The sequence below is a fragment of the Bombina bombina genome, chromosome 7, assembly GCF_027579735.1.
Source record: "Bombina bombina isolate aBomBom1 chromosome 7, aBomBom1.pri, whole genome shotgun sequence".
NCBI classification, from domain to species: Eukaryota; Metazoa; Chordata; class Amphibia; order Anura; family Bombinatoridae; genus Bombina; species Bombina bombina.
The window spans coordinates 554,996,293-555,023,014 of record NC_069505.1 but is presented as its reverse complement, the minus strand read 5'-3'; the positions used below and the strand labels follow the sequence as shown (position 1 = coordinate 555,023,014).

Sequence of the window (26,722 nt, the reverse complement as noted above, 5' to 3'; positions counted from 1 at the left end):
GCTCCTCCCATCAAGCCGTTCTGAAGGAGTCTGCAGGGACATGGCGTGTCCCAGACCCCGTCTGCTTTGCTGCCAATCAACAGGAGCAGTGAAGGCGGAGTCCGACTCTTAAAGTCGTAAAAATTAAAATCGGCCGATTACCAGCGGCTGCAATAAGCAGCAATGCGCCTGCGCACCTTTAATGAAGGGGCGGAGCCTTGGGAGGCCTGAGACACAGAGACTATTAAAGAGACAGCAAGAGACAGTCTAGGGGTAAGAGACGTTGTTATCTATAAATACAATGTGTGAATGATTCGTATGTATGCATAAATATAAATATATCGTGCAAATGGGGCATACTGTCGGTATTTACTAATATATTGTGTGCAGGGACAGGTGATTTGTGTATGTAAATATATTGTGTGCAAGAGACAGGCTGATGTGTGTATATAAATATATAGGGGACAGGCTGATGTGTGTGTGTATATAAACTGATGTGTGTGTGTATATAAATATATAGGGGACAGGCTGATGTGTGTGTATATAAATATATAGGGGACAGGCTGATGTGTCTATATATAAATATATATATATTACAGGCTGATGTGTGTATAAATATATTGTGTAAAAGAGACAGACTGGTGTATATATAAATATATTATACAGGGAACAGGCTGGTGTGTGTGTATAAATATATTGTGTACAAGACAGGCTGGTGTGCATGTGTATAATTATATTGTGTGCAAGAGACAGCCTGGTGTGTGTATAAATTTATTGTATGCAAGAGACAGGCTGGTGTATGTGTATAAATGTATTGTGTGCAAGACAGGCTGGTGTGTGTGTATAAATGTATTGTGTGCAAGACAGGCTGGTGTGTGTGTATAAATGTATTGTGTGCAAGACAGGCTGGTGTATGTGTATAAATGTATTGTGTGCAAGACAGGCTGGTGTATGTGTATAAATGTATTGTGTGCAAGACAGGCTGGTGTGTGTGTATAAATGTATTGTGTGCAAGACAGGCTGGTGTGTGTGTATAAATGTATTGTGTGCAAGACAGGCTGGTGTATGTGTATAAATGTATTGTGTGCAAGACAGGCTGGTGTGTGTGTGTATAAATAAATTGTGTGCAAGACAGGCTGGTGTGTGTGTGCGTATATTAATATATTGTGTACAATAGACAGGCTGGTGTGTGTGTATAAATGTATTGTGTGCAAGACAGGCTGGTGTGTGTGTGTGTATATTAATATATTGTGTACAATAGACAGGCTGGTGTGTGTGTATAACTATATTGTGTGCAAGACAGGCTGATGTGTGTGTGTGTATATATTAATATATTGTGTACAATAGACAGGCTGGTGTGTGTGTATAAATGTATTGTGTACAAGAGACAGACTGGTGTTGTGTGTGTATACATATATTGTGTACAAGAGACAGACTGGTGTTATGTGTATAAATATATTGTGTACAAGAGACAGACTGGTGTGTGTATAAATATATTGTGAACAAGAGACAGACTGGTGTGTGTATAAATATATTGTGTACAAGAGACAGACTGGTGTTGTGTGTATAAATATACTGTGTACAAGAGACAGACTGGTGTTGTGTGTGTAAATATATTGTGTACAAGAGACAGACTGGTGTGTATGTGTATAAATATATTGTGTATAAATATATTGTGTACAAGAGACAGACTGGTGTTGTATATGTGTATAAATATATTGTGTACAAGAGAGAGACTGGTGTTGCGTGTGTATAAATATATTGTGTACAAGAGACAGACTGGTGTTGTGTGTGTATAAATATATTGTGTACAAGAGACAGACTGGTGTTGTGTGTGTATAAATATATTGTGTACAAGAGACAGACTGGTTTTGTGTGTGTATAAATATATTGTGTACAAGAGACAGACTGGTGTTGTGTGTGTGTGTATAAATATATTGTGTACAAGAGACAGACTGGTGTTGTGTGTGTGTATAAATATATTGTGTACAAGAGACAGACTGGTGTTGTGTGTGTGTGTATAAATATATTGTGTACAAGAGACAGACTGGTGTTGTGTGTGTATAAATATATTGTGTACAAGAGACAGACTGGTGTTGTGTGTGTATAAATATATTGTGTACAAGAGACAGACTGATGTATGTGTAAATAAATATATTATACAGGGACAGGCTGTTGTGTATATAAATATATTGTGTGCAAGTGACAGGCTAGTGTGCGTGTATATATAAATATATTGTACAGGTGCCGGCTGGTGTGAGTGTATAAATATATTATACAGGGGACCGACTGATGTGTGTATATATAAATATATTGTGTACAATAGACAGGCTGTTGTGTGTGCAAGAGACAGGCTGGTGTGTGTATATAAATACATTATACAGGGAACAGGCTGATGTGAGTGACTGTGTATACATATACTGTGTACAAGAGACAGACTGAGTTGTGTGTGTATATAAATATATTTTGTGCAAGAGACAGACCGATGTGTGTGTAAATATATTGTGCAATGGACAGGCTAATGTGTGTGTATAAATGTAATGTGTGCAGGGGACAGGCTGATGTGTGTGTGTATTGTGCATGGGACAGGCTGATGTGTGTGTATAAATATATTGTGCATGGGACAGGCTGATGTGTGTGTATAAATGTAATGTGTGCAGGGGACAGGCTAATGTGTGTGTGTATATAAATATATAGAGACGGGCTGATGTGTGTATGCGTGAAAAAATATATTGTGCATGGGACAGGCTGATGTGTGTATAAATATATTGTGTGTGTGTATAAATGTATTGTGTGCGTGAGACAGGCTGGTGTGTGTATAAATATATTGTGCAGGGGACAGGCTGATGTGTGTGTATATAAATATATTATACAGGGGGCAGGCTGGTGTGTGTGTATAGAAATATATTATACAGGGGGCAGGCTGGTGTGTGTGTGTATAGAAATATATTATACAGGGAGCAGGCTGGTGTGTGTATAGAAATATATTATACAGGGGGCAGGCTGGTGTGTGTATAAAAATATATTATACAGGGGGCAGGCTGGTGTGTGTATATACCGTAAATATATTATGCAGGGGGCAGGCTGATGTGTGTATATAAATATACAAGGGACAGGCTGGTGTGTGTGTATAAATAAATAAATATATTGTGCAGGAGATAAGCTGATGTGTGTGTATAAATATATTGTGTACAAGAGACAGAATGTGTGTGTGTATGAAAATATACAGGGGGCAGGCTAAAGTGTGTGTATAAATATATTGTACAGGGCACAGATTGATGTCTGTGTGTGTATAAATATATTGTGTGCAAGGGATAGGCTGATGTGTGTGTAAATATATTGTGCAGGGCACAGGCTGGTGTGTGTATAAAAATATAGTGTCTGCAGGGGACAGACTGATGTGTGTATAAATATACTGACAAAAGACAGACTAGTGTGTGTGTATAAATATATTATGTGCAGGGGACAGGCTGATTCATGTGTGTATATAAATATATTGTGCATGGGACAGGCTGATGTGTGTGTGTGTGCATGGGACTAATATATGTGTGTGTATAAATATATTGTGTGCAGGGCACAGACTGATGTGTGTGTGTATATAAATATATTGTGCATAGGGAACAGGCTGATGTGTTTGTGTAACTATATTGTACAGGGCACAGATTGATGTGTTTCTATATAACTATATTGTGCATGGGACAGGCTGATGTTTGTGTATAAATATATTGTGTACAACAGACAGGCTGATGTATGAGCATAAATATATTATACAGGGGACAGGCTGATCTGCTATCCAAAACACAAATTAGTTGCATAATCTATACTATAATTGCGTTTGTCCGTCGCCAGTTGCGCACGCATCCTGACTGGAATGTTGGCTCTGCGTGCAGCCAAAATAATTCACCTGGATGCAGCGAAGCTGCGAAAGAATCCACCTTTGGTGGATTCTTTCACCACCCTGCCATTTTCGAATCCACCTAGGTGCAGCGTAGGCAAACCCGAAGCCTAAAAAAAAGACACGCAACTCCCCGCACAAAATAAAAATAAAAGACGTAACTGCCCGCATGAAGTATAACAAAAAACACCTAACTTCCTGCACGAAGTATTAACAAACACCTAAACTGCAAAATCTCACATCGCAAAATTATAAAGTAATTAATCCATAATCCGCAAATAACATAATTAAAATATTAACCCCTTAACCGTCACCCACCCACCCACATCGCAATAAACCTAATTAATCTATTAACATGTTATCCGCAAAACCCCACATCGCAATAAATCTATTTAACCTATTAACCCCTAAACAGCAAACCCCCAATATCGCAATAAAACTATTTTACCTATTAATCCCTAAACCGACAACCCCCCACAACGCAAGTACCCTATTTAACCTATTAACCCCTAACCTGCCAAACCCCCACAACGCAAATAACTAATTAAATTACTAAGGCCCCTAACCTAACACCCCCTAAATTAACCCCAATTACCAAAATTAAAAAACTAAATTACAATGAAAATAAAAAAAACCTAACATTAAATTAATCTGTTACAAAAAATAATAAACAAAATTATCCAAAATTAAAACATTACACCTAATCCCTATGAAAATAAAAAAGCCCCCCAAATTAAAAACACCCACTAATCTATTTCTAAACTACCAATAGCCCTTAAAAGGGCCTTTTGTAGGGGATTGCCCTAAAGTTTAACAGCTCTTTTATGAAATAAAATTACTAAGACCCCTTAACAATTACAACCCACAACTCACCCAACCCCCCAAAATAAAAAGGCCTAACTAAAAAAATCCTTAACAACCCATTGCCCCTAAAGGGGCATTTGTATGGGCATTGCCCTTTAAAGGGCATTCAGCTCTTTTACTGCCCTTAAAAGGGCATTCAGCTTTAAGATTGCCCCAAATCCCTAATCTTAAAAATAAAAAAACATTTTTTTTTAAAAAAAAAGCCTAACTCTAAACCCCAGATAGGTACTCACAGTTCCTGAAGTCCGGCGGAGAAGGTCCTGTTCCAGGCGGTAAGGTCTTCTTCCAAGCGGCCGTCATCTTCTTCCAAGCGGGGACCTCTTTTATCTTCATCCTGGACCACAGAACTGAAGACCGGCGATCGCAGAGCTATGTCAGCCAATAGGAATGCAAGGTACCCCCAATAAATATGGGGTACCTTGCATTACAATTTCAGTGTGCGGTGGATGATTGCATGAAGAGGAGCCTCTACAAGCAGCTATGGAGCACCGCCGCCGAGGATCGCCACATCTGGGAAGACCGCTCAGCACCTCCGCGCCGCCTTCACAGTGGATGGCGCCTTCACAGTGGATGAAGATAGAAGATGATGGATCCGCCTGGTTGAAGACCTTCTCCGCTGAACTTCAGAACCGTGAGTACCTATTTGGGGCTTAGTGTTAGGGTTTGGGCTATCCTAAAAGAGGCAATGCCCATACAAATGCCCCTTTAAGGGCAATGGGTAGTTTTAGGATTTTTTTTAGTTAGGTCTTTTTTATTTTTGGGGGTTGGGTGAGTGGGGGGTTGTAATTGTTAAGGGGTCTTAGTAATTTTATTTCATAAAAGAGCTGTTAAACTTTAGGGCAATGCCCTACAAAAGGCTATTTTAAGGGCTATTGGTAGTTTAGCAATAGATTAGTGTGTTTTTTTATTTTGGGGGGGCTTTTTTATTTTCATAGGGAATTAGGTGTAATTTGGATAATTTTGTTTATTATTTTTTGTAACATTAGACTTTTTTATTTTTTGTAACTTAGATTAATTTAATGTTAGCTTTTTATATTTTCATTGTAATTTAGTGTTTTTTTTTTTAATTTCTGTAATTGGGGTTTATTTAGGGGGTGTTAGGTTAGGGTTTTTTAGTAATTGAATTAGCTATTTGCGTTGTGGGAGTTTGGCGGATTAGGGGTTAATAAGAGTACTTGCGTTGTGGGGGGTTGTCGGTTTAGGGGTTAGTGGGGGTTTTGCGGATAACATGTATTGCTACACCTTTAGCTTAAATATTTATATAAAAGCAGATTTACAAAATAGGTTGTTTCTACATCTGTAGCTTAAAAAATAAATAGACTGCCCTTTGGGCAGGCTTATTGACTAGTTTAACATAAATGTATTTAATGATAATTTGTGCAATAAGAATTGAGCATTTTTAATACAGGTTAATTTTAGCAGTAAAAATCAGCTGGGTGGTGCACCCGCTAAAAGGTCCTGGGGAGAACACTGAAATATATTGTTTACAGGGGGACAGGCTGATGTGTGTACATAAATATATTGTCTACAAGAGGCAGACTAATGTGTGTGTATAAATATATTGTGTGCTAGGGATAGGCTGAAGTGTGAATATAAATATATTGTGTGCAAGAGATAGACTGATGTGTGTGAATATAAATATATTATACAGGGACAGACTGTTGTGTATATAAATATATTGTGTGCAAGAGACAGTGATGTGTCTATATAAATATATTGTGCAGGGGACAGGCTGATGTGTGTGTATATAAATATATTGTGCAGGGGACAGGCTGATGTGTGTGTATATAAATATATTGTGCAGGGGACAGGCTGATGTGTGTGTATATAAATATATTGTGCAGGGGACAGGCTGGTGTGTGTATAAATATATTGTGCAGAGAACAGGCTGATGTGTGTATATATAAATATATTGTGTGCAATAGACAGACTGATGTGTGTATATAAATATATTGTGCATGGGACAAGCTGATGTGTGTGTATATATATATAAATATATTGTGTGCAAGAGACAGACTGATGTGTCTGAATATAAATATATTGTCTGCAAGAGACAGACTGGTGTGTGTGTGTGTGTATATATATATAAATATATTGTGCAGGGGACAGGCTGATGTGTGTGTCTATAAATATATTGTGCAGAGAACAGGCTGATGTGTGTGTGTGTGTGTGTGTGTGTGTATATATAAATATATTGTGTGCAACAGACAGACTGATGTGTGTGTATATAAATATATTGTGCATGGGACAAGCTGATGTGTGTGTGTGTGTGTGTGTGTGTATATATATATAAAAAAATATATTGTGTGCAAGAGACAGACTGATGTGTCTGAATATAAATATATTGTCTGCAAGAGACAGACTGGTGTGTGTGTGTGTGTATATATAAATATATTGTGCAGGGGACAGGCTGATGTGTGTGTCTATAAATATATTGTGCAGAGAACAGGCTGATGTGTGTGTATAAATGAATTGTGTGCAGGGGGCAAGCTGATGTGTGTATAAATGAATTGTGTGCAGGGGACAGGCTGATGTGTGTGTATAAATGAATTGTGTGCATGGGACAAGCAGGTGTGTGTGTATAAATTAATTGTGTGCAGGGGACAGGCTGATGTGTGTGTATAAATGAATTGTGTGCAGGGGACAGGCTGTGTGTGTATAAATGAATTGTGTGCAGGGGGCAACCTGATGTGTGTGTATGTGTATAAATGAATTGTGTGCAGGGGGCAAGCTGATGTGTGTGTATAAATGAATTGTGTGCAGGGGACAGGCTGGTGTGTGTGTATAAATTAATTGTGTGCATGGGGACAGGCTGATGTGTGTATAAATGAATTGTGTGCATGGGGACAGGCTGATGTGTGTGTATAAATGAATTGTGTGCTTGGGACAAGCTGGTGTGTGTGTATAAATGAATTGTGTGCAGGGGACAGGCTGGTGTGTGTGTATAAATTAATTGTGTGCATGGGGACAAGCTGATGTGTGTGTATATAAATGAATTGTGTGCATGGGGACAGGCTGATGTGTGTGTATAAATGAATTGTGTGCATGGGGACAGGCTGATGTGTGTGTGTGTGTATATAAATATATTGTGCAGGGGACAGGCTGATGTGTGTGTATAAATGAATTGTGTGCAGGGGGCAAGCTGATGTGTGTATAAATGAATTATGTGCAGGGGACAAGCTGATGTGTGTGTATAAATGAATTGTGTGCAGGGGACAGGCTGATGTGTGTGTATAAATGAATTGTGTGCAGGGGACAGGCTGGTGTGTGTGTATAAATGAATTGTGTGCAGGGGACAGGCTGATGTGTGTGTATAAATTAATTGTGTGCAGGGGACAGGCTGGTGTGTGTGTATAAATGAATTGTGTGCAGGGGACAGGCTGGTGTGTGTGTATAAATTAATTGTGTGCATGGGGACAGGCTGATGTGTGTGTATAAATTAATTGTGTGCATGGGGACAAGCTGATGTGTGTGTGTATATAAATGAATTGTGTGCATGGGGACAAGCTGATGTGTGTGTATAAATGAATTGTGTGCATGGGGACAGGCTGATGTGTGTGTATAAATGAATTGTGTGCATGGGGACAGGCTGATGTGTGTGTATAAATGAATTGTGTGCATGGGGACAGGCTGATGTGTGTAAATAAATATATTCTTTACAAGAGACAGACTAATGTGTGTAAATAAATATATATTGTGTGCAGAGGACAGCCTGGTGTGTGTATGTGTGTGTGTGTGTGTATATATATATATTGTGTGTGCTAGGGATAGTCTGAAGTGTATGTGTATAAATATATTGTGTACAAGAGACAGGCTGATGTGTGTATAAATATATTGTGTACAAGAGACAGGCTGATGTGTGTATAAATATATTGTGTACAAGAGACAGGCTGATGTGTGTGTATAAATATATTGTGTACAAGAGACAGGCTGATGTGTGTATAAATATATTGTGTACAAGAGACAGGCTGATGTGTGTGTATAAATATATTGTGTACAAGAGACAGGCTGATGTGTGTGTGTGTGTGTGTGTATAAATATATTGTGTACAAGAGACAGGCTGATGTGTGTGTGTGTGTGTGTGTATAAATATATTGTGTACAAGAGACAGGCTGATGTGTGTGTATAAATATATTGTGTACAAGAGACAGGCTGATGTGTGTGTGTGTGTGTATAAATATATTGTGTACAATAGACAGGCTGATGTGTGTGTGTGTATAAATATATTGTGTACAAGAGACAGGCTGATGTGTGTGTATAAATATATTGTGTACAAGAGACAGGCTGATGTGTGTGTATAAATATATTGTGTACAAGAGACAGGCTGATGTGTGTGTGTGTGTGTATAAATATATTGTGTACAAGAGACAGGCTGATGTGTGTGTGTGTGTATAAATATATTGTGTACAAGAGACAGGCTGATGTGTGTGTGTGTATAAATATATTGTGTACAAGAGACAGGCTGATGTGTGTGTATAAATATATTGTGTACAAGAGACAGGCTGATGTGTGTGTGTGTGTATAAATATATTGTGTACAAGAGACAGGCTGATGTGTGTATAAATATATTGTGTACAAGTGAAAGGCTGATGTGTGTGTATAAATATATTGTGTACAAGAGACAGGCTGATGTGTGTGTGTGTGTGTATAAATATATTGTGTACAAGAGACAGGCTGATGTGTGTGTGTGTATAAATATATTGTGTACAAGAGACAGGCTGATGTGTGTGTATAAATATATTGTGTACAAGAGACAGGCTGATGTGTGTGTATAAATATATTGTGTACAAGAGACAGGCTGATGTGTGTATGTGTATAAATATATTGTGTACAAGAGACAGGCTGATGTGTGTGTGTGTGTGTATAAATATATTGTGTACAAGAGACAGGCTGATGTGTGTGTGTATAAATATATTGTGTACAAGAGACAGGCTGATGTGTGTGTGTATAAATATATTGTGTACAAGAGACAGGCTGATGTGTGTATAAATATATTGTGTACAAGAGACAGGCTGATGTGTGTGTGTGTGTATAAATATATTGTGTACAAGAGACAGGCTGATGTGTGTGTGTGTGTGTGTGTGTGTATAAATATATTGTGTACAAGAGACAGGCTGATGTGTGTGTGTGTGTATAAATATATTGTGTACAAGAGACAGGCTGGTGTGTGTGTGTGTATAAATATATTGTGTACAAGAGACAGGCTGATGTGTGCGTGTGTGTGTATAAATATATTGTGTACAAGAGACAGGCTGATGTGTGTGTGTGTGTGTATAAATATATTGTGTACAAAAGACAGGCTGATGTGTGTGTATAAATATATTGTGTACAAGAGACAGGCTGATGTGTGTGTGTGTGTATAAATATATTGTGTACAAGAGACAGGCTGATGTGTGTGTGTGTGTGTATAAATATATTGTGTACAAGAGACAGGCTGATGTGTGTGTGTGTATAAATATATTGTGTACAAGAGACAGGCTGATGTGTGTATAAATATATTGTGTACAAGAGACAGGCTGATGTGTGTGTATAAATATATTGTGTACAAGAGACAGGCTGATGTGTGTATAAATATATTGTGTACAAGAGACAGGCTGATGTGTGTGTATAAATATATTGTGTACAAGAGACAGGCTGATGTGTGTATAAATATATTGTGTACAAGAGACAGGCTGATGTGTGTATAAATATATTGTGTACAAGAGACAGACTAATGTGTGTATAAATATATTGTGTACAAGAGACAGGCTGATGTGTGTGTGTGTGTGTGTGTGTATAAATATATTGTGTACAAGAGACAGGCTGATGTGTGTGTATAAATATATTGTGTACAAGAGACAGGCTGGTGTGTGTGTATAAATATATTGTGTACAAGAGACAGGCTGATGTGTGTATAAATATATTGTGTACAAGAGACAGGCTGGTGTGTGTGTATAAATATATTGTGTACAAGAGACAGGCTGGTGTGTGTGTATAAATATATTGTGTACAAGAGACAGGCTGGTGTGTGTGTATAAATATATTGTGTACAAGAGACAGACTGGTGTGTGTGTATAAATATATTGTGTACAAGAGACAGGCTGGTGTGTGTGTGTGTATAAATATATTGTGTACAAGAGACAGGCTGATGTGTGTATAAATATATTGTGTACAAGAGACAGGCTGATGTGTGTATAAATATATTGTGTACAAGAGACAGGCTGATGTGTGTGTATAAATATATTGTGTACAAGAGACAGGCTGATATGTGTGTGTGTGTGTAAATATATTGTGTACAAGAGACAGGCTGATGTGTGTATAAATATATTGTGTACAAGAGACAGGCTGATGTGTGTATAAATATATTGTGTACAAGAGACAGGCTGATGTGTGTATAAATATATTGTGTACAAGAGACAGGCTGGTGTGTGTATAAATATATTGTGTACAAGAGACAGGCTGATGTGTGTATAAATATATTGTGTACAAGAGACAGGCTGATGTGTGCGTATAAATATATTGTGTACAAGAGACAGGCTGATGTGTGCGTATAAATATATTGTGTACAAGAGACAGGCTGATGTGTGTGTGTGTATAAATATATTGTGTACAAGAGACAGGCTGATGTGTGTGTATAAATATATTGTGTACAAGAGACAGGCTGATGTGTGTATAAATATATTGTGTACAAGAGACAGGCTGGTGTGTGTGTGTGTGTGTGTGTGTATAAATATATTGTGTACAAGAGACAGGCTGGTGTGTGTGTATAAATATATTGTGTACAAGAGACAGACTGGTGTGTGTGTATAAATATATTGTGTACAAGAGACAGGCTGGTGTGTGTGTGTGTGTGTGTATAAATATATTGTGTACAAGAGACAGGCTGATGTGTGTATAAATATATTGTGTACAAGAGACAGGCTGATGTGTGTATAAATATATTGTGTACAAGAGACAGGCTGATGTGTGTGTATAAATATATTGTGTACAAGAGACAGGCTGATATGTGTGTGTGTGTATAAATATATTGTGTACAAGAGACAGGCTGATGTGTGTATAAATATATTGTGTACAAGAGACAGGCTGATGTGTGTATAAATATATTGTGTACAAGAGACAGGCTGGTGTGTGTATAAATATATTGTGTACAAGAGACAGGCTGATGTGTGTATAAATATATTGTGTACAAGAGACAGGCTGATGTGTGTATAAATATATTGTGTACAAGAGACAGGCTGGTGTGTGTATAAATATATTGTGTACAAGAGACAGGCTGATGTGTGTATAAATATATTGTGTACAAGAGACAGGCTGATGTGTGCGTATAAATATATTGTGTACAAGAGACAGGCTGATGTGTGTATAAATATATTGTGTACAAGAGACAGGCTGATGTGTGTGTGTGTGTATAAATATATTGTGTACAAGAGACAGGCTGATGTGTGTGTATAAATATATTGTGTACAAGAGACAGGCTGATGTGTGTATAAATATATTGTGTACAAGAGACAGGCTGGTGTGTGTGTGTGTGTGTATAAATATATTGTGTACAAGAGACAGGCTGATGTGTGTGTGTGTGTGTATAAATATATTGTGTACAAGAGACAGGCTGATGTGTGTATAAATATATATTGTGTACAAGAGACAGGCTGGTGTGTGTGTATAAATATATTGTGTACAAGAGTCAGGCTGATGTGTGCGTATAAATATATTGTGTACAAGAGTCAGGCTGATGTGTGCGTATAAATATATTGTGTACAAGAGTCAGGCTGATGTGTGTGTATAAATATATTGTGTACAAGAGACAGGCTGATGTGTGTGTATAAATATATATTGTGTACAAGAGACAGGCTGGTGTGTGTGTATAAATATATTGTGTACAAGAGACAGGCTGATGTGTGTGTATAAATATATATTGTGTACAAGAGACAGGCTGATGTGTGTGTATAAATATATTGTGTACAAGAGACAGGATGATGTGTGTGTATAAATATATATTGTGTACAAGAGACAGGCTGATGTGTGTGTATAAATATATATTGTGTACAAGAGACAGGCTGATGTGTGTGTATAAATATATATTGTGTACAAGAGACAGGCTGGTGTGTGTGTATAAATATATTGTGTACAAGAGTCAGGCTGATGTGTGCGTATAAATATATTGTGTACAAGAGTCAGGCTGATGTGTGCGTATAAATATATATTGTGTACAAGAGACAGGCTGATGTGTGCGTATAAATATATATTGTGTACAAGAGACAGGCTGATGTGTGTGTATAAATATATTGTGTACAAGAGACAGGCTGATGTGTGTGTATAAATATATATTGTGTACAAGAGACAGGCTGGTGTGTGTGTATAAATATATTGTGTACAAGAGACAGGCTGATGTGTGTGTATAAATATATATTGTGTACAAGAGACAGGCTGATGTGTGTGTATAAATATATTGTGTACAAGAGACAGGATGATGTGTGTGTATAAATATATATTGTGTACAAGAGACAGGCTGATGTGTGTGTATAAATATATATTGTGTACAAGAGACAGGCTGGTGTGTGTATATAAATATATTGTGTACAAGAGACAGACTAGTGTGTGTATATAAATATATTGTGTACAAGAGACAGGCTGATGTGTGTATAAATATATTGTGTGCAGGAAATAAATGATAAATTAATAGTGCACAGTACATGTATAATATGTATATACTTTGTTATTGCTTGTAGACACTGTTATTTATACTCTATACACATTTTTGTATATAAAATATTGACACATGGGGGCCTATCTCTCAAGCTCCGTATGAAGCTTGACGCCCCGTGTTTCTGGCGAGCCTGCAGATGAAGCAGCGGTCACAAACACTGCGCGGACAGGAATCGCCACAATTCAACCCGATCGAGTACGATCAGGTTGATTGACACCCCCTGCTGGCGGCCGATTGGCCGCAAGTCTGCAGGGGGCGGCGTTGCACCAGCAGCTCACAAGAGCTGCTGGTGCAATGCTGAATACGGAGAGAGTATTGCTCTCCGCATTCAGCGAGGTCTTGCGGACCTGATCCGCACTGTCGGATCAGGTCCGCAAGACATTTGTTAAATATGCCTCATAGGCTGAATGGGTTTATACGGTGCATGCATAAGTATGTTGGGTGCAGGGGATTGGTTGTTTGTGCGCGCACATCAGGGTGGATTTGATTTAAACCATAGTCAGTAAGGATCAATTTAAATCAATATAAATCTTGTTGTTTTTTTTTTTTTACATAAAGGTTTCTTTTTTAGAATAACAATTTATCTGAATATGTTTCCAGCAATATCAGGCAATTACTGATTTGTTTATTCTTTATACCATTAGAAATACATAGATAGATCATCGAAATAAATTAACTTAATGGTAGGTGAACTATCTCCAGTTTTAATAGGTTCCTATTTGACCAACTTTTCAGCTTTACTTTATTGGAAGGAGAAAATTAATGATTAGCTTAAAGTGAAGGTAAAGTTTAACATTATGTAAGACAACCTAGCATTTGTCCATATGACCCTAATCCACTCGCTAAGTTTTTTTTTCTATTAGTTCAATATTTTGCATTAAAGATTATATTTAAAAATCCCTACCGCTTAGTTCACAACTCCTCCCATGCCCTACTTCCGTCTTCTTATCTTAGGGATTTCCTATAGCGGTCCCACCCGCTCTCTGTGTCTCTAAAATGTGCAGTCTCGCTGCAGTTTATAACTGCGCATGCACTAATCGCTGATGCTGCTAACCATTGCGCATGCACTAATCGGCGATCATTCTTTCCAAATGCATTATTGCGGTACTTCTATTTAAAGTTCTCAGATGTAAAGTTATGCGGTTCTCCGTATAGAAGCAGTCATCCACAGACGTACAATGGGATTCTTACATGTAAGTAGCACGCATGCGCGAAACGGGAGCGCGCATGGATTCCCATCTTCAGAAAATTTCAGTAGCGCATGCGCTTACAACTAAAGGGGCGGATGATGTGGAGTGACGGCTGCCTAACGGCCGACATTTCAATTGGATTCAACAAAAACGTGACCCACTGAAAAAAGAAAAAAAAAACACGGGTTGAATTTGTGCACATTCGGCAATTGATTTAGAAAGGTGACAACTCGATTAATATTGAAAAATATAAGAATTGATGAATTAAACTTATCTTTATTTTACACACTTTATGCTGTACTTTATTGACATTACGGTAACTTTACCATCACTTTAAAGGGACAGTCTAGACAAAATTAAACTTTCCTTCTTAATACAAGGAGAGTCAACGGCTTCATTCCTTACTGTTGGGAAATACTGAACCTGGCCACCAGGAGGAGGCAAAGACACCCCAGCCAAAGGCTTAAATACCTCTCCCACTTCCCCCATCCCCCCCAGTCATTCTTTGCCTTTCGTCACAGGAGGATGGCAGAGAAGTCTCAGAAGATTTCTGAGTTGTTCCTCAGGAGGGATATATGCCTCTCGTTATGGAACTGGAGTTTTAAGTAGTCTTGTCAGTCTCTCAGTGAGAGCATTGACGAAAGTTAGAGTCTGGAGATACAGGGAGAGTCTTTCTGCAAACCCATCCAGACTGCCTGCTTACAGCTCCCTAAGCAACCAGTGTTGACAAGTTTCACTGTCTGCTTTCTTCACTCAAGTCCATGTCAGGAGCGATGCTACAAGACTTTCACACTTGAGAGGCTGTGTTTCTGTTCCACAGCACGGATTCTGGTAAGATCGTTTCAATTTTTACTTATGTTAAAATTGCTGAAGACAGGGTCACAGTGTGACTCCTTTTATCTTTATAGATTCAAATGTGTTCTTTGATTTATGCTGCTTATGTGAGATTTATTTTTTGCGCTCATAGACTGTAGTTATGTGGTAACGGAACGTACAGATGTTTTACTTTCACTTTGAACGCTACGCAGCTTGATAGCATTGGCGCGCCTTTTCTCATAGCAGGGGCAGTCCTGCATTGTGCACCTCGTGACCGGGTGTGGTCACACTCGTTATCTCTTTCCTGACCGAGCTAGCTGTCGGAGAGGTAGCTTCTTCTCTGGGTGCCTGGGTCTAGGCGGTGGTGAGTGCCCCAGTCATTGGGGCTATATAGGTGCCGTTTTTGAGAAACATAAAAAGTTAATTTATTTGTATCCTACTGTTGTTAGCGCAAGCTATGGAGGATCCTGATATGCTAGAGGGTACTCTCTCTATTTGTTATAGTAATATCTGTCTATATTGTGAGGAGGCCTTGGTGTGCTCGCCCTCTCAAACTATGTTCCATATGCATCAACCATAAGGTTAACCCCTTTAGTACAACTGAGCCGTCCACCTCTGAGGACTCGCCGTTCTGTTAGGTGCATACCCATCAATCATCTCCATTGTCTCATGCAGCTTCCCATAGCATGCCTGATCCTCCGTCTGGAGGGAGCCTTTTACCATCAGACTTTACCGCGCAGTAAAGACGGCGTTGTCTGACGCCCTTAGTGCTTTACCTCGCCCTGCTAAGCGCAAGCGAAAGGTTAAACATAGCTCTCCGGTCCAGGGGACATCTAGTGATTTACTTGATTTGTCTGCCTTTTAGGTATCCCAGGATGGGTCACACTCTGAGTCTTCAGAGGGTGAAATTTCTGGATCAGAGTCTGCTACCTCTAGGCCTCCGGCTGCAGAGGAGCCAGCCTTTAGATTTAAAATTGAACACTTACGTTTTCTTCTAAAGGAGGTTCTGTCTTCATTAGAAGTTCCAGAGGCCAAGTTGCCTGATGAACCTTTGATCCCTAAATTAGACAGAGTGTACGAGGACAGGGTAGCGCCACTTACTTTTCCTGTACCTGTGAAAAGGGTGAATATTATTAAAAATGAATGGGATAGAATTGGATCTTGCTTTTCTCCCTTGTCTGCCTTTAAAAAATTGTTCCCGGACTCTCAACTAGAGTTGTGGTGTTCCGTCCCTAAGGTGGATGGTGCTATCTCCACGTTAGCTAAGCGTACTACTATCCCTCTTTAGGATAGCTCGTCTTTCAGAGAGCCGATAGATAACAAAATGGAAACTTTTCTCAGGAAAATGTTTCAGCATACAGGATATTTATTTCAACCGGCAGCGGCTGTTGCCTAGGTTGCTGGAGCTGCGGCCTACTGGTTTAACTCCTTAGCGGAATTGATCAATGTGGAGGGTCCGCTCAACGTTATCCGGGAAAGAATTAAGCCTTTGAGAATTGCAAATTCTTTTATATGTGATGCAAACATGAATGCTAACATCTCTGTTTTTTTAGTGCAGACGCTTCGGCGCTCTGGCTGAAGTCCTGGTCTGCTGACATGACTTCTAAGTCTAGACTACTTTCCCTCCCCTTTAAGGGAAACATTTTATTTGGTCCAGGCCTGGACTCTGTTATCTCCATGGTTACTGGGGGCAAGGGTGCCTTCCTACCGCAGGATAAAAAGAACAAATCTAAGGGACAAGGGTCTAACTTTCGTTCCTTTCGATCTGAGAAGTCCCAACATCAGCAATCCTCCTCTAAGCCAGAGCAAACCAAGAGCACTTGGAAGCCGGCTTAATCCTGGAATAAATTCAAGCGGAACAAGAAGCCCACAGAGAACAAGTCGGCATGAAGGGGCGGCCCCCAGATGCAAAGCTAGTTTGTGTAGGGGGCAGACTGTCGCTGTTTTTAGATGCTTGGTCCAGGGACGTGCAGGATCCGTGGGTCCTGGAGGTCATAGTTCAAGGATACAAGATAGGTTTCAAATCTCATCCTCCCAAGGGCAGATTTCTCCTCTCAAGTCTGTCTTTAAAGCCAGAAAAGAGGGAAGCCTTTTTGGGGTGCGTGCGGGATCTGTCCTCCTTAGGGGTCATTGTCCCGGTTCCTATCGCAGAAAGAGGTTTGGAATACTACTCAAACCTGTTTGTGGTCCCAAAGAAGGAGGGAACTTTCCGCCCAATTCTGGACCTGAAATGCTTAAACAAGTTTCTAAATGACCCCTCTTTCAAGATGGAGGCAATAAGGTCCATTCTTCTTCTAGTTCAGGAAGGATCGTTCACGACCACTATAGATCTGAAGGATGCCTACCTTCACGTTCCAATCCACAGGGACCACTTCCAGTTCCTAAGGTTTGCGTTCCTGGATCAGCACTTCCAGTTCATTGCACTTCCGTTTGGTCTAGCTACGGCCCCAAGAATCTTCACAAAGGTTCTGGGAGCTCTCCTGGCTGTCGCCAGAACCTAAGGTATAGCAGTAGCTCCCCACTTGGACAAAATTCTGGTTCAAACGCCATCCTTTCGTCTAGCAGAGGACCATTCGGCTTCTCTCTCTTCTTCGATCACATGGATGGAAGATAAACTTAGAGAAGAGTTCATTCATCCCAAGCACCAGGGTAGAATTCCTTGGCACTATAATAGATTCAGTATCCATGAGGATATTTCTAACCGACCAGAGAAGGTGCAAGCTAGCTTCTGCATGTCTTGCCCTCTGGACCTCCTTAAGGCCATCTGTGGCTCAGTGTATGGAGGTAATTGGTCTCATGGTGTCCAGCATGGACATAATACCCTTTGCCAGGTTCCGTCTCAGACCACTACAGCTGTGCATGCTGAGGCAGTGGAATGGCGATCATTCGGATCTGTCTCATTAGATTTCCCTGGACAACCGGTCAAGAGAATTGCTCTCTTGGTGGCTCTGTCCAGATCATCTGTCCCGAGTGACATCCCTTCTCAGACCATCCTGGGAGATTGTGATTACGGACGTGAGCCTCTCTGGATGGGGAGCTGGTTGGGATGCCAAAAAGGCACATGGCCAGTGGTCGCAGGAGGAAATCTCCCTCCCGATCAACATTTTGGACAATGCTCTGAAGGCTTGGCCTCTTTTGGGTTTGGCCCGGTTTATCAGATTCCAATCAGACAATATAACCTCAGTGGCTTACATCAACCATCAGGGGGGAACAAGAAGCACCCTAGCAATGAGGGAAGTATCTCAGATTCTGGAGTTGGTGGAGGCCCACAGCTGTTCGCTGTCAACAACCCACATTCCGGGTGTGGACAACTGGGAAGCGGACTTTCTCAGCAGACAATTCTTTCATCTGAGGGAATGGTCTCTCCATCCCGAAATGTTTGCAGAGATATGCTTCAGGTGGGGGACCCTGGAGATAGATCTCATGGCATCTCAATACCAATCTACCCAGATATGGGTCGAGGTCCAGGGATCCTCAGGCGGAGCTAATAGATGCATTAGCCTTTACCACTCCTTCCTCGAGTAGTGGCCCGCATCAAGCAGGAGCAAGCGTCCGTAATACTGATTGCTCCATCATGGTCGCGAAGGACATGGTTCGCGGACCTATGCAGGATGTCATCTTCCCGTCCATGCAGGTTACCTTGTCGCAGGGATCTGCTGGAACAAGGCCCTTTTGTTCATCAAAATCTAGATTCTCTGAGGCTGACTGCGTGGAGATTAAATGCTTAGTCCTAGCCAAGAGAGGGTTTTCTGAGAGAGTTATTGATACTCTTATTCAAGCTCATAAGCCGTTTACTCGTCGCATCTTTCTTAAGGTGTGGAGAACCTACTTATTCTGGTGTGAAGAGCGTGGATTTCCTTGGCATAAAGTTAAGGTTGCCAGGATTCTGATGTTTCTCCAGGATGGTCTGGAGAAGGGTCTTTCGGCCAGTTCCCTGATGGGACAGATTTCTGCCTTGTCTGTTTTACAGCACAAGAGGCTCTCTGAGCTTCCAGATGTTCAGTCCTTTGTTAAGGCTCTGATTAGGATTAGACCTGTGTCCAGATTTTTGGCTCCCCCTTTGAGTCTAAATCTGGTTCTTAAGGTGTTGCAACGGGCTTCGTTTGAGCCTGTGCATGAAGACGATATTAAGTTGTTGTCCGGAAAGTTCTCTTTCGAGGCCTCTATAGATCAGATTTGTAAGGCGGCCACTTGGTCCTCCTTACACACCTTTTCTAAATCTTACAAGGTTGATGTTTTAGCTTCAGCTGAAGCAGCCTCGGAAGAAAGGTTTTGCAGGCTGTGGGGCCCTCATATTAGGGTACGCCTCTTTTTGTCCCTCCCATTTTCATTCAGTGTCCTCTAGAACTTGGGTATAAGTTTCCCAACAGTAAGGAATGAAGCCGTGGACTCTCCTTGTATTAAGAAGGAAAACATAAATTATGCTTACCAGATAATTTAATTTCCTTCTGTACAAGGAGAGTCCACGGCCCACTTCCGTGTTCTCTGAAGGGTCTTAAGAGTATTGCCACAATGCCTTGATATTGAGGCATTGTGCAATACCTGCCAGAGAGTAACCGATGCAGAGTGGGGGAGGGAAGAGAACTGTTTGAAAGGGTTCGGGGGTGGGAAGTATCAGGTGGGAGGGAAATCTATACACTAAAGCTAAAATTAACATTACAAGCTACCTAATAAACCCCTTCACTGCTAAGAATAAGAAGTGTGGTGCTCAGCTGCAATTAGAGGCCTTCTAATTACCAAACCAAAAAGCAATGCCAAAGCCATATATGTCTGCTATTTCTGAACAAAGGGGACCCCAGAGAAGCATTTACAACCATTTGTGCCATAATTGCACAAGCTGTTAGTAAATAAATTCAGTGAGAAACCTAAAGTTTTTTTTATTTGATCGCATTTGGCGGTGAAATGGTGGCATGAAATATAACAAAATGGGCCTAGATTAATACTTTGGGTATATATATATAGTTTTGATAGGTAAATATAAAATTTAAAGGCTCTATTTCTGTTCAAATGGAGTGATAGCAAAAATGCTAAAAATACTCTGGTCTTTTGGGAAAGTTTTAGTCTGAAATGCCCAGTCCTTAAAGGGACACTAAACACAAATTTTTTTCTTTCATGATTCAGATAGAGCATTTCATTTTATGCAACTTTCTAATTTACTCCTATTATCACTTTTTCTTCGTTCTCTTGCTATCTTTATTTAAAAAGCATGAATGAGATGCATAGGAGCCGACCCATTTTTGGTTGAGAACCTGGGTTATGTTTGCTTATTGGTGGGTAAATGTAAGCCTCCAATAAGCAAGCGCTATCCATGGTGCTGAACCTAAAATGGGCTGGCTGCTAAGATTTACATTCCTGCTTTTAAAATAAAGATAGCAAGAGAACAAAGAAAAATTGATAATAGGAGTAAATGATAAAGTTGCTTAATATTGCATGCTCTATCTGAATCATGAAAGAAGAAAATTGGGTTCAGTGTCCCTTTTTAAAGGGGGTAAACATTAGGTATTTCTAAACTCAGGACATAATTTACAAACTATTTAGCATGTTTGTTTTTTGATGGTTGTAGATGTGTAACAGATTTTGGGGGTCAAAGTTAGAAAATGTGTTTGTTTTTAAAAAATTTTCATCATACTTTATTTTATTTTTTTTATAGTAAATTATATGATACTAGTCCTAAAGCCCGTGTACACAGGCCATTTTTTGCAGTACAGCGGTCCCACCCCTTGCTCTCTCTCTCCCCCTCTTTTTTGCTTGCTCTCTCTCACCCCCCTCTCTTTTGCTCTCTCTCTCTCCCTCTCTTTTGCTCTCTCTCCTCCCCCCTCTCTTTTGCTCTCTCTCTCTCCCCCCCTCTCTTTTGCTCTCTCTCTCCCCCCTCTCTTTTGCTCTCTCTCTCCCCCCTCTCCTTTTGCTCTCTCTCTCCCCCCCTCTTTTGTGCTCTCTCTCTCCCCCCCTCTCTTTTGCTCTCTCTCTCCCCCCCTCTCTTTTGCTCTCTCTCCCCCCTCTTTTGCTCTCTTTCTCCCCCTCTCTTTTGCTCTCTTTCTCCCCCCTCTCTTTTGCTCTCTCTCTCCCCCCTCTCTTTTGCTCTCTCTCTCCCCCCTCTCTTTTGCTCTCTCCCCCCCTCTCTTTTGCTCTCTCTCCCCCCTCTCTTTTGCTCTCTCTCCCCCCTCTCTTTTGCTCTCTCTCTCTCTTCCCCCTCTCTTTTGCTCTCTCTCTCCCCCCTCTCTTTTGCTCTCTCTCCCCCTCTCTTTTGCAATCTTCCCCCTCTCTTTTGCTCTCTCTCTCCCCCCTCTCTTTTGCTCTCTCTCCCCCCTCTCTTTTGCTCTCTCTCTCCCCCTCTCTTTTGCACTCTCCCCCCCTCTCTTTTGCACTCGCGCTCTCTCTCTCCCCCTCTCTTTTGCTCTCTCTCCCCCTTCTCTTTTGCTCTCTCTCTCCCCCTCTCTTTTGCTCTCTCTCTCCCCCTCTCTTTTGCTCTCTCTCTCCCCCTCTCTTTTGCTCTCTCTCTCCCCCTCTCTTTTGCTCTCTCTCTCCCCCCTCTCTTTTGCTCTCTCTCTCTCCCCCTCTCTTTTGCTCTCTCTCCCCCTCTCTTTTGCGCTCTCTCTCCCCCCTCTCTTTTGCGCTCTCTCCCCCTCTCTTTTGCGCTCTCTCCCCCTCTTTTGCGCTCTCTCCCCCTCTCTTTTGCGCGCTCTCTCTCCCCCTCTTTTTTGCGCGCTCTCTCTTTTGTGCTCTCTCTCTCTCTCTCTTTTGTGCTCTCTCTCTCTCTCTCTTTTGTGCTCTCTCTCTCTCTCTCTTTTGTGCTCTCTCTCTCTCTCTCTTTTGTGCTCTCTCTCTCTCTCTCTTTTGTGCTCTCTCTCTCTCTTTTGTGCTCTCTCTCTCTCTCTCTTTTGTGCTCTCTCTCTCTCTCTCTTTTGTGCTCTCTCTCCCCCCCCTCTCTTTTGTGCTCTCTCTCCCCCCCCTCTTTTGTGCTCTCTCTCCCCCCCTCTTTTGTGCTCTCTCTCTCTCCCCCTCTCTATTGTGCGCTCTCTCTCCCCACTCTCTTTTGCTCTTTTTCTCCCCACTCTCTTTTGCTCTTTTTCTCCCCACTCTCTTTTGCTCTTTTTCTCCCCACTCTCTTTTGCTCTTTTTCTCCCCACTCTCTTTTGCTCTCTCTCCCCTCTCTTTTGCTCTCTCTCTCTCTTTTTTGCTCTCTCTCCTCTGTTTTGCTCTCTCTCCCACCTCTCTCTTTTGCTCTCTACCCCCCCTCTCTGTAGGGCGCTCTCTCTCACGGCCATGGCCGGCCCCGCCCCCCGTCATGCCTGGCCCCGCTCCCTTTATGCCTACAGTTCTCGCAGCGGACAGGTTAGTTTGTTGAAGGCCAGGTGTGTTTGTCCTCGCGCAGTCTCTACTGCGCATGATAGCTTTGGACAAACAGACTTGGCCTTTTATATTATAGGATGATGATAATAACGGTATATAATATGTGTGGGTACAGTAAATGAGTAAGAGGAAAATTACAGCTAAACACAAACACTGCAGAAATGTAAAAATAGCCCTGGTCCCAAACGGACAGAAAATTAAATAGTGTTCTGGTCCCTAAGGGGTTAAAGGGACAGTGAAGTCTAGATTAAACTGTCATGATTCAGACATAACATACAATTTTAAACAACTTTCCTATTTAGTTCTCTTATCTCATTTGCTTCATCGTTATAGGCAATACAATACTATGCGCTACCTGCTTGTCGTTGGCTCACCCAATGTTTTCAGCTAGCTCCCAATAGAGTATTATTCCCCTTCAACAAAGGATACCAAGAGAATAAAGCAAATGTGATCAAACATATTATAAAATGATATGCTGTATCTGAATCATGAAAAATACGCTAGTCAAAATTAAACTTTCATGATTCCGATAGAACATACAATTTTAAGCAGCTTTCTTGTTCTCTTCATATCTTTATTTTAAAAAGCAGGAATCTAAACATAGGAGCCATCCCATTTTTGGTTCAGAACCTGGGTAGCGCTTTCTGATTGGTGTCTAAATGTAGCCACCAATCAGCAAGCGCTACCCAGGTGCTGAACCAAAAATGGGCTGGCGCCTAAGCTTCCATTCAAATAAAGATACAAAGAGAACGAAAAAAAAAATTAAAAATAGGAGTAAATTAAAAAGTTGCTTAAAATTGCTGCTGTATCAGAATCTTGAAGTTTAATTTTGACTTGAGTGTCCCTTTAAGGTCTATTTCTCAAATTTGAAAGTGTATAGCTTTTTGCTGCGAAGAGGAGGCATCTTATTTCTACAGATACATAGTTTGATAACTACATAACCAAGACTATGTGATAATATCTTCTAGGTAGAAAAACAGCCCAAAACAATCTTACAGAAACCTCTGGGAGAGCATGACATTGTGTATGGATTAAAGGGACAGTCTACTCCAGAATTTGTATTGCTTTAAAAGATAGATCATCCCTTTATTACCCATTCACCAGTTTTGCATAACCAACATGGTTATAATAATATACCTGTGCATATCCTAAAAGGGCTAATTAGTAATAAAAATTGCTCGCAAGTATTTTAAAATAATTTTCAAAAATAAGCAAAATACTTACATAGCCATGCTGTTTGGAGCAGTCAGCTCCACCCCCCTTATCAGTGTTCAGACACAGTCATTGTATTTCAACTGAGTTCACAGCTTCTAGGTATGCCCAGCAGATAATCCCTATGCACTTTTGCATTCTACCAAAACAACAATAAACATAGATACAGCCATAGAAGGAAATGTGTGGGGGAGTTAGAGCTTTACAATTCGGAAACTTAAACAGAAGGGTTAATGGTGAGGCAATGCAGTATAAATTTGCAGGTAAAGTAATTCAAGTACATATTATTATATTTTGTCTCCTATCCCAATTTGTTTTATGTCCCTTTAATTATGTATTGCTGTTAATTTATCCTTTCATTGAATTTAATTAGGTCTTACTTTTTGTGTCTGCTGTCAGTGCTGTAAATTGTTATTGTGAATTGAGGGCTACCTGCATTGCGTGTAAAACTATAAACTAATATTGGGTGTATCTCATACTGCCTCTCTCTCCCCTGCAGGTTATTCCCCTTTGCTTTTCCATCATCATGGATGCAGCACCCCCTCTTATCCACGTGGACTTCCCAGACGTGGCCAGTTCACTTTTGGAGAGCTTGAACCAGCAACGGGTAGAAGGAAAGTTGTGTGATGTTTCCATTCATGCACAGGGCCGAGTCTTCAGAGCACATCGGGCAGTGCTGGCAGCCTCTTCTCCGTACTTCCATGACCAGGTGCTACTGAAAGGAATGAATTGCGTGGCTCTGCCCGGGGTTGTTGACCCAGCAGCCTTTGAGGCTGTGTTGTGTGCTGCCTATACAGGCCGCCTTACTATGTTGGCTGATGAAATTGTTAACTACCTAACAGTTGGCAGCGTTCTCCAGATGTGGCATGTGGTAGATAAGTGTTCTGAACTTCTCAAGGAGGCCAGAGGTGGTAGTAGCTGTGGTGGAGAAATAACTGGTGGAGGTGATGTCCCTACACCTCAGAGACCTCACTCTGGCAGAGCCAGCGAGAACCAGTCACCTAGCAGCAGCAACTATTTCAGCCCACGAGAGGCACCACTCGAGTCCTGTGGGGAAAGATCTAGGACAAAAAATGAAGCGGCAAATGAAGCCACTGAAGAGGTGAGTGTTGAAGGAGATCAAGATCTGGTAGAGGCATCAGTAGCAAGCTGCTCTAGCTACAGGAGACCTAGTATTGTGCCGCAACGCCATTGGGTATACGTTAAAAAGGAACGGCCACACCCAGGATTGTTATTGACTTGTGAGGGTGAGGAGGAAGAAGAGGAAGACGAACTAGAAGAGGATGAAGATGAGGAACACCTGAGTATCAGTGATGTCCGTACTTTGAATGCTCCAGAGGAGCAAGTGAACTTTTGTGAACCGTCAGATGGCATGCCATATGAGGATGGCACTGGTGGTGTTTCAGGTTATCCCCAGGGACCACCTCTGCTGCCCTTGGACATGCAGGGAAACCAGCTTATGGTGTTGCCTTCTGGACATGGGGCAGCAGGGCAAGGTGGGACAGGAACAGGTCAGGGTGGAGACAGTGGCAAGATCTTTTTGTGCCACTGTGGAAAAGCATTCTCACACAAGAGCATGCGCGACCGGCATGTCAACATGCACCTTAACTTGCGTCCTTTCGACTGTCCTGTGTGTGGGAAAAAGTTTAAAATGAAGCACCACTTGACAGAGCACATGAAGACACATACTGGTGTAAAGCCGTATGAGTGTGAGGTGTGTGCCAAGAAGTTCATGTGGAGGGACAGCTTCATGCGTCACCGTAGCCACTGCGAGAGGAGGCACAGGGGGGGAGGAACAGGTGGAGGAGTGGGGCAAGTAAGAAAGGAATCTCCAGCTGTGTAACAAAGAGAAAAGGCTCTGGGGAACCTGTGGGACAAGGGAAGAGGACTTTGACTATAGTAGACAATTGCTAGAAGGTGGATATCAAGGAGTTTGGCTAAACATAATCTGCAGTCCAGATCAAAGCTTATTTTAAAGGAACCTAAAGAAGACCCTAATAACTAAGATTTTGACTTTTCCAAGGGTATTGTGGAGAGAAACCGTTCAGATTCTAAGTGACGAGGGACAAAACCAAATTTGGGCATTAGGTGTAAGAGGAGTATGAAAAATAAGTGGAAGTACAAGGAAAGATGTTTATAACAATTTGATAAAAGTCTAGGTAGAAAAAAACCTACAAAGCCTATCTTTTTATACCATAATTACCCTTGCAGATGTTTTTTGATGGATCTAAAGAACATTACTCCTTTCCTCTATAAGAGATGCAGAGCTTCTTCCCAAGAGTCCCACTAGACCTAACAAAATAAACTATATGTTGCTACTCCTCTGGACCTCAGAGCCTCATCAATATCCAAAACAAACCTCTCAAGACTGTGGTTTCCTCTTCTGCCAAGCATTGCTTCTTATCTTCAGATAATGATTCTTTGCAAAACTTTGGTTTACCTGTACGTGGAAATAGCAGACGCACTTATATTGTTGTGTAGTATACAACAAGTGGGTACGAACACTCCCTCCCCAACCCTTTACTCAGACAAGTCAGAGGGTAATAGAACTGATTCCCAGCTTCTGAGTTTATAACAAATATATAAGTAAATTTTCAATACAAACTACAACCCCTCAAAAAGCATTCATAAGCTACTCTCACATGTATATAACATACTCCATTATAGAAATGTATTCATAATGTCCCAAGCGAACCTTCAATCTCCATTCATCTACTACACATAAATGTA

At 41.0% G+C, this 26,722-nt stretch overlaps 1 protein-coding gene across 1 annotated transcript; it reads left to right on the top strand.

The window, feature by feature from the left end:
* The first annotated feature begins 176 nt into the window (after nucleotides 1-176).
* Nucleotides 177-26,722, top strand: ZBTB22 (zinc finger and BTB domain containing 22). Its single transcript, XM_053721894.1, has 2 exons — nucleotides 177-252; nucleotides 24,492-26,722. Exon 2 carries the CDS (start codon nucleotides 24,519-24,521, stop codon nucleotides 25,833-25,835), a length of 1,317 nt encoding a protein of 438 aa, XP_053577869.1. The 5' UTR covers nucleotides 177-252; nucleotides 24,492-24,518; the 3' UTR covers nucleotides 25,836-26,722.

Coding starts and splice junctions, on each gene's coding strand:
- ZBTB22 (XM_053721894.1), top strand. CDS start 24,519: ATGGATGCAGCACCCCCTCTTATCCACGTGGACTTCCCAGACGTGGCC.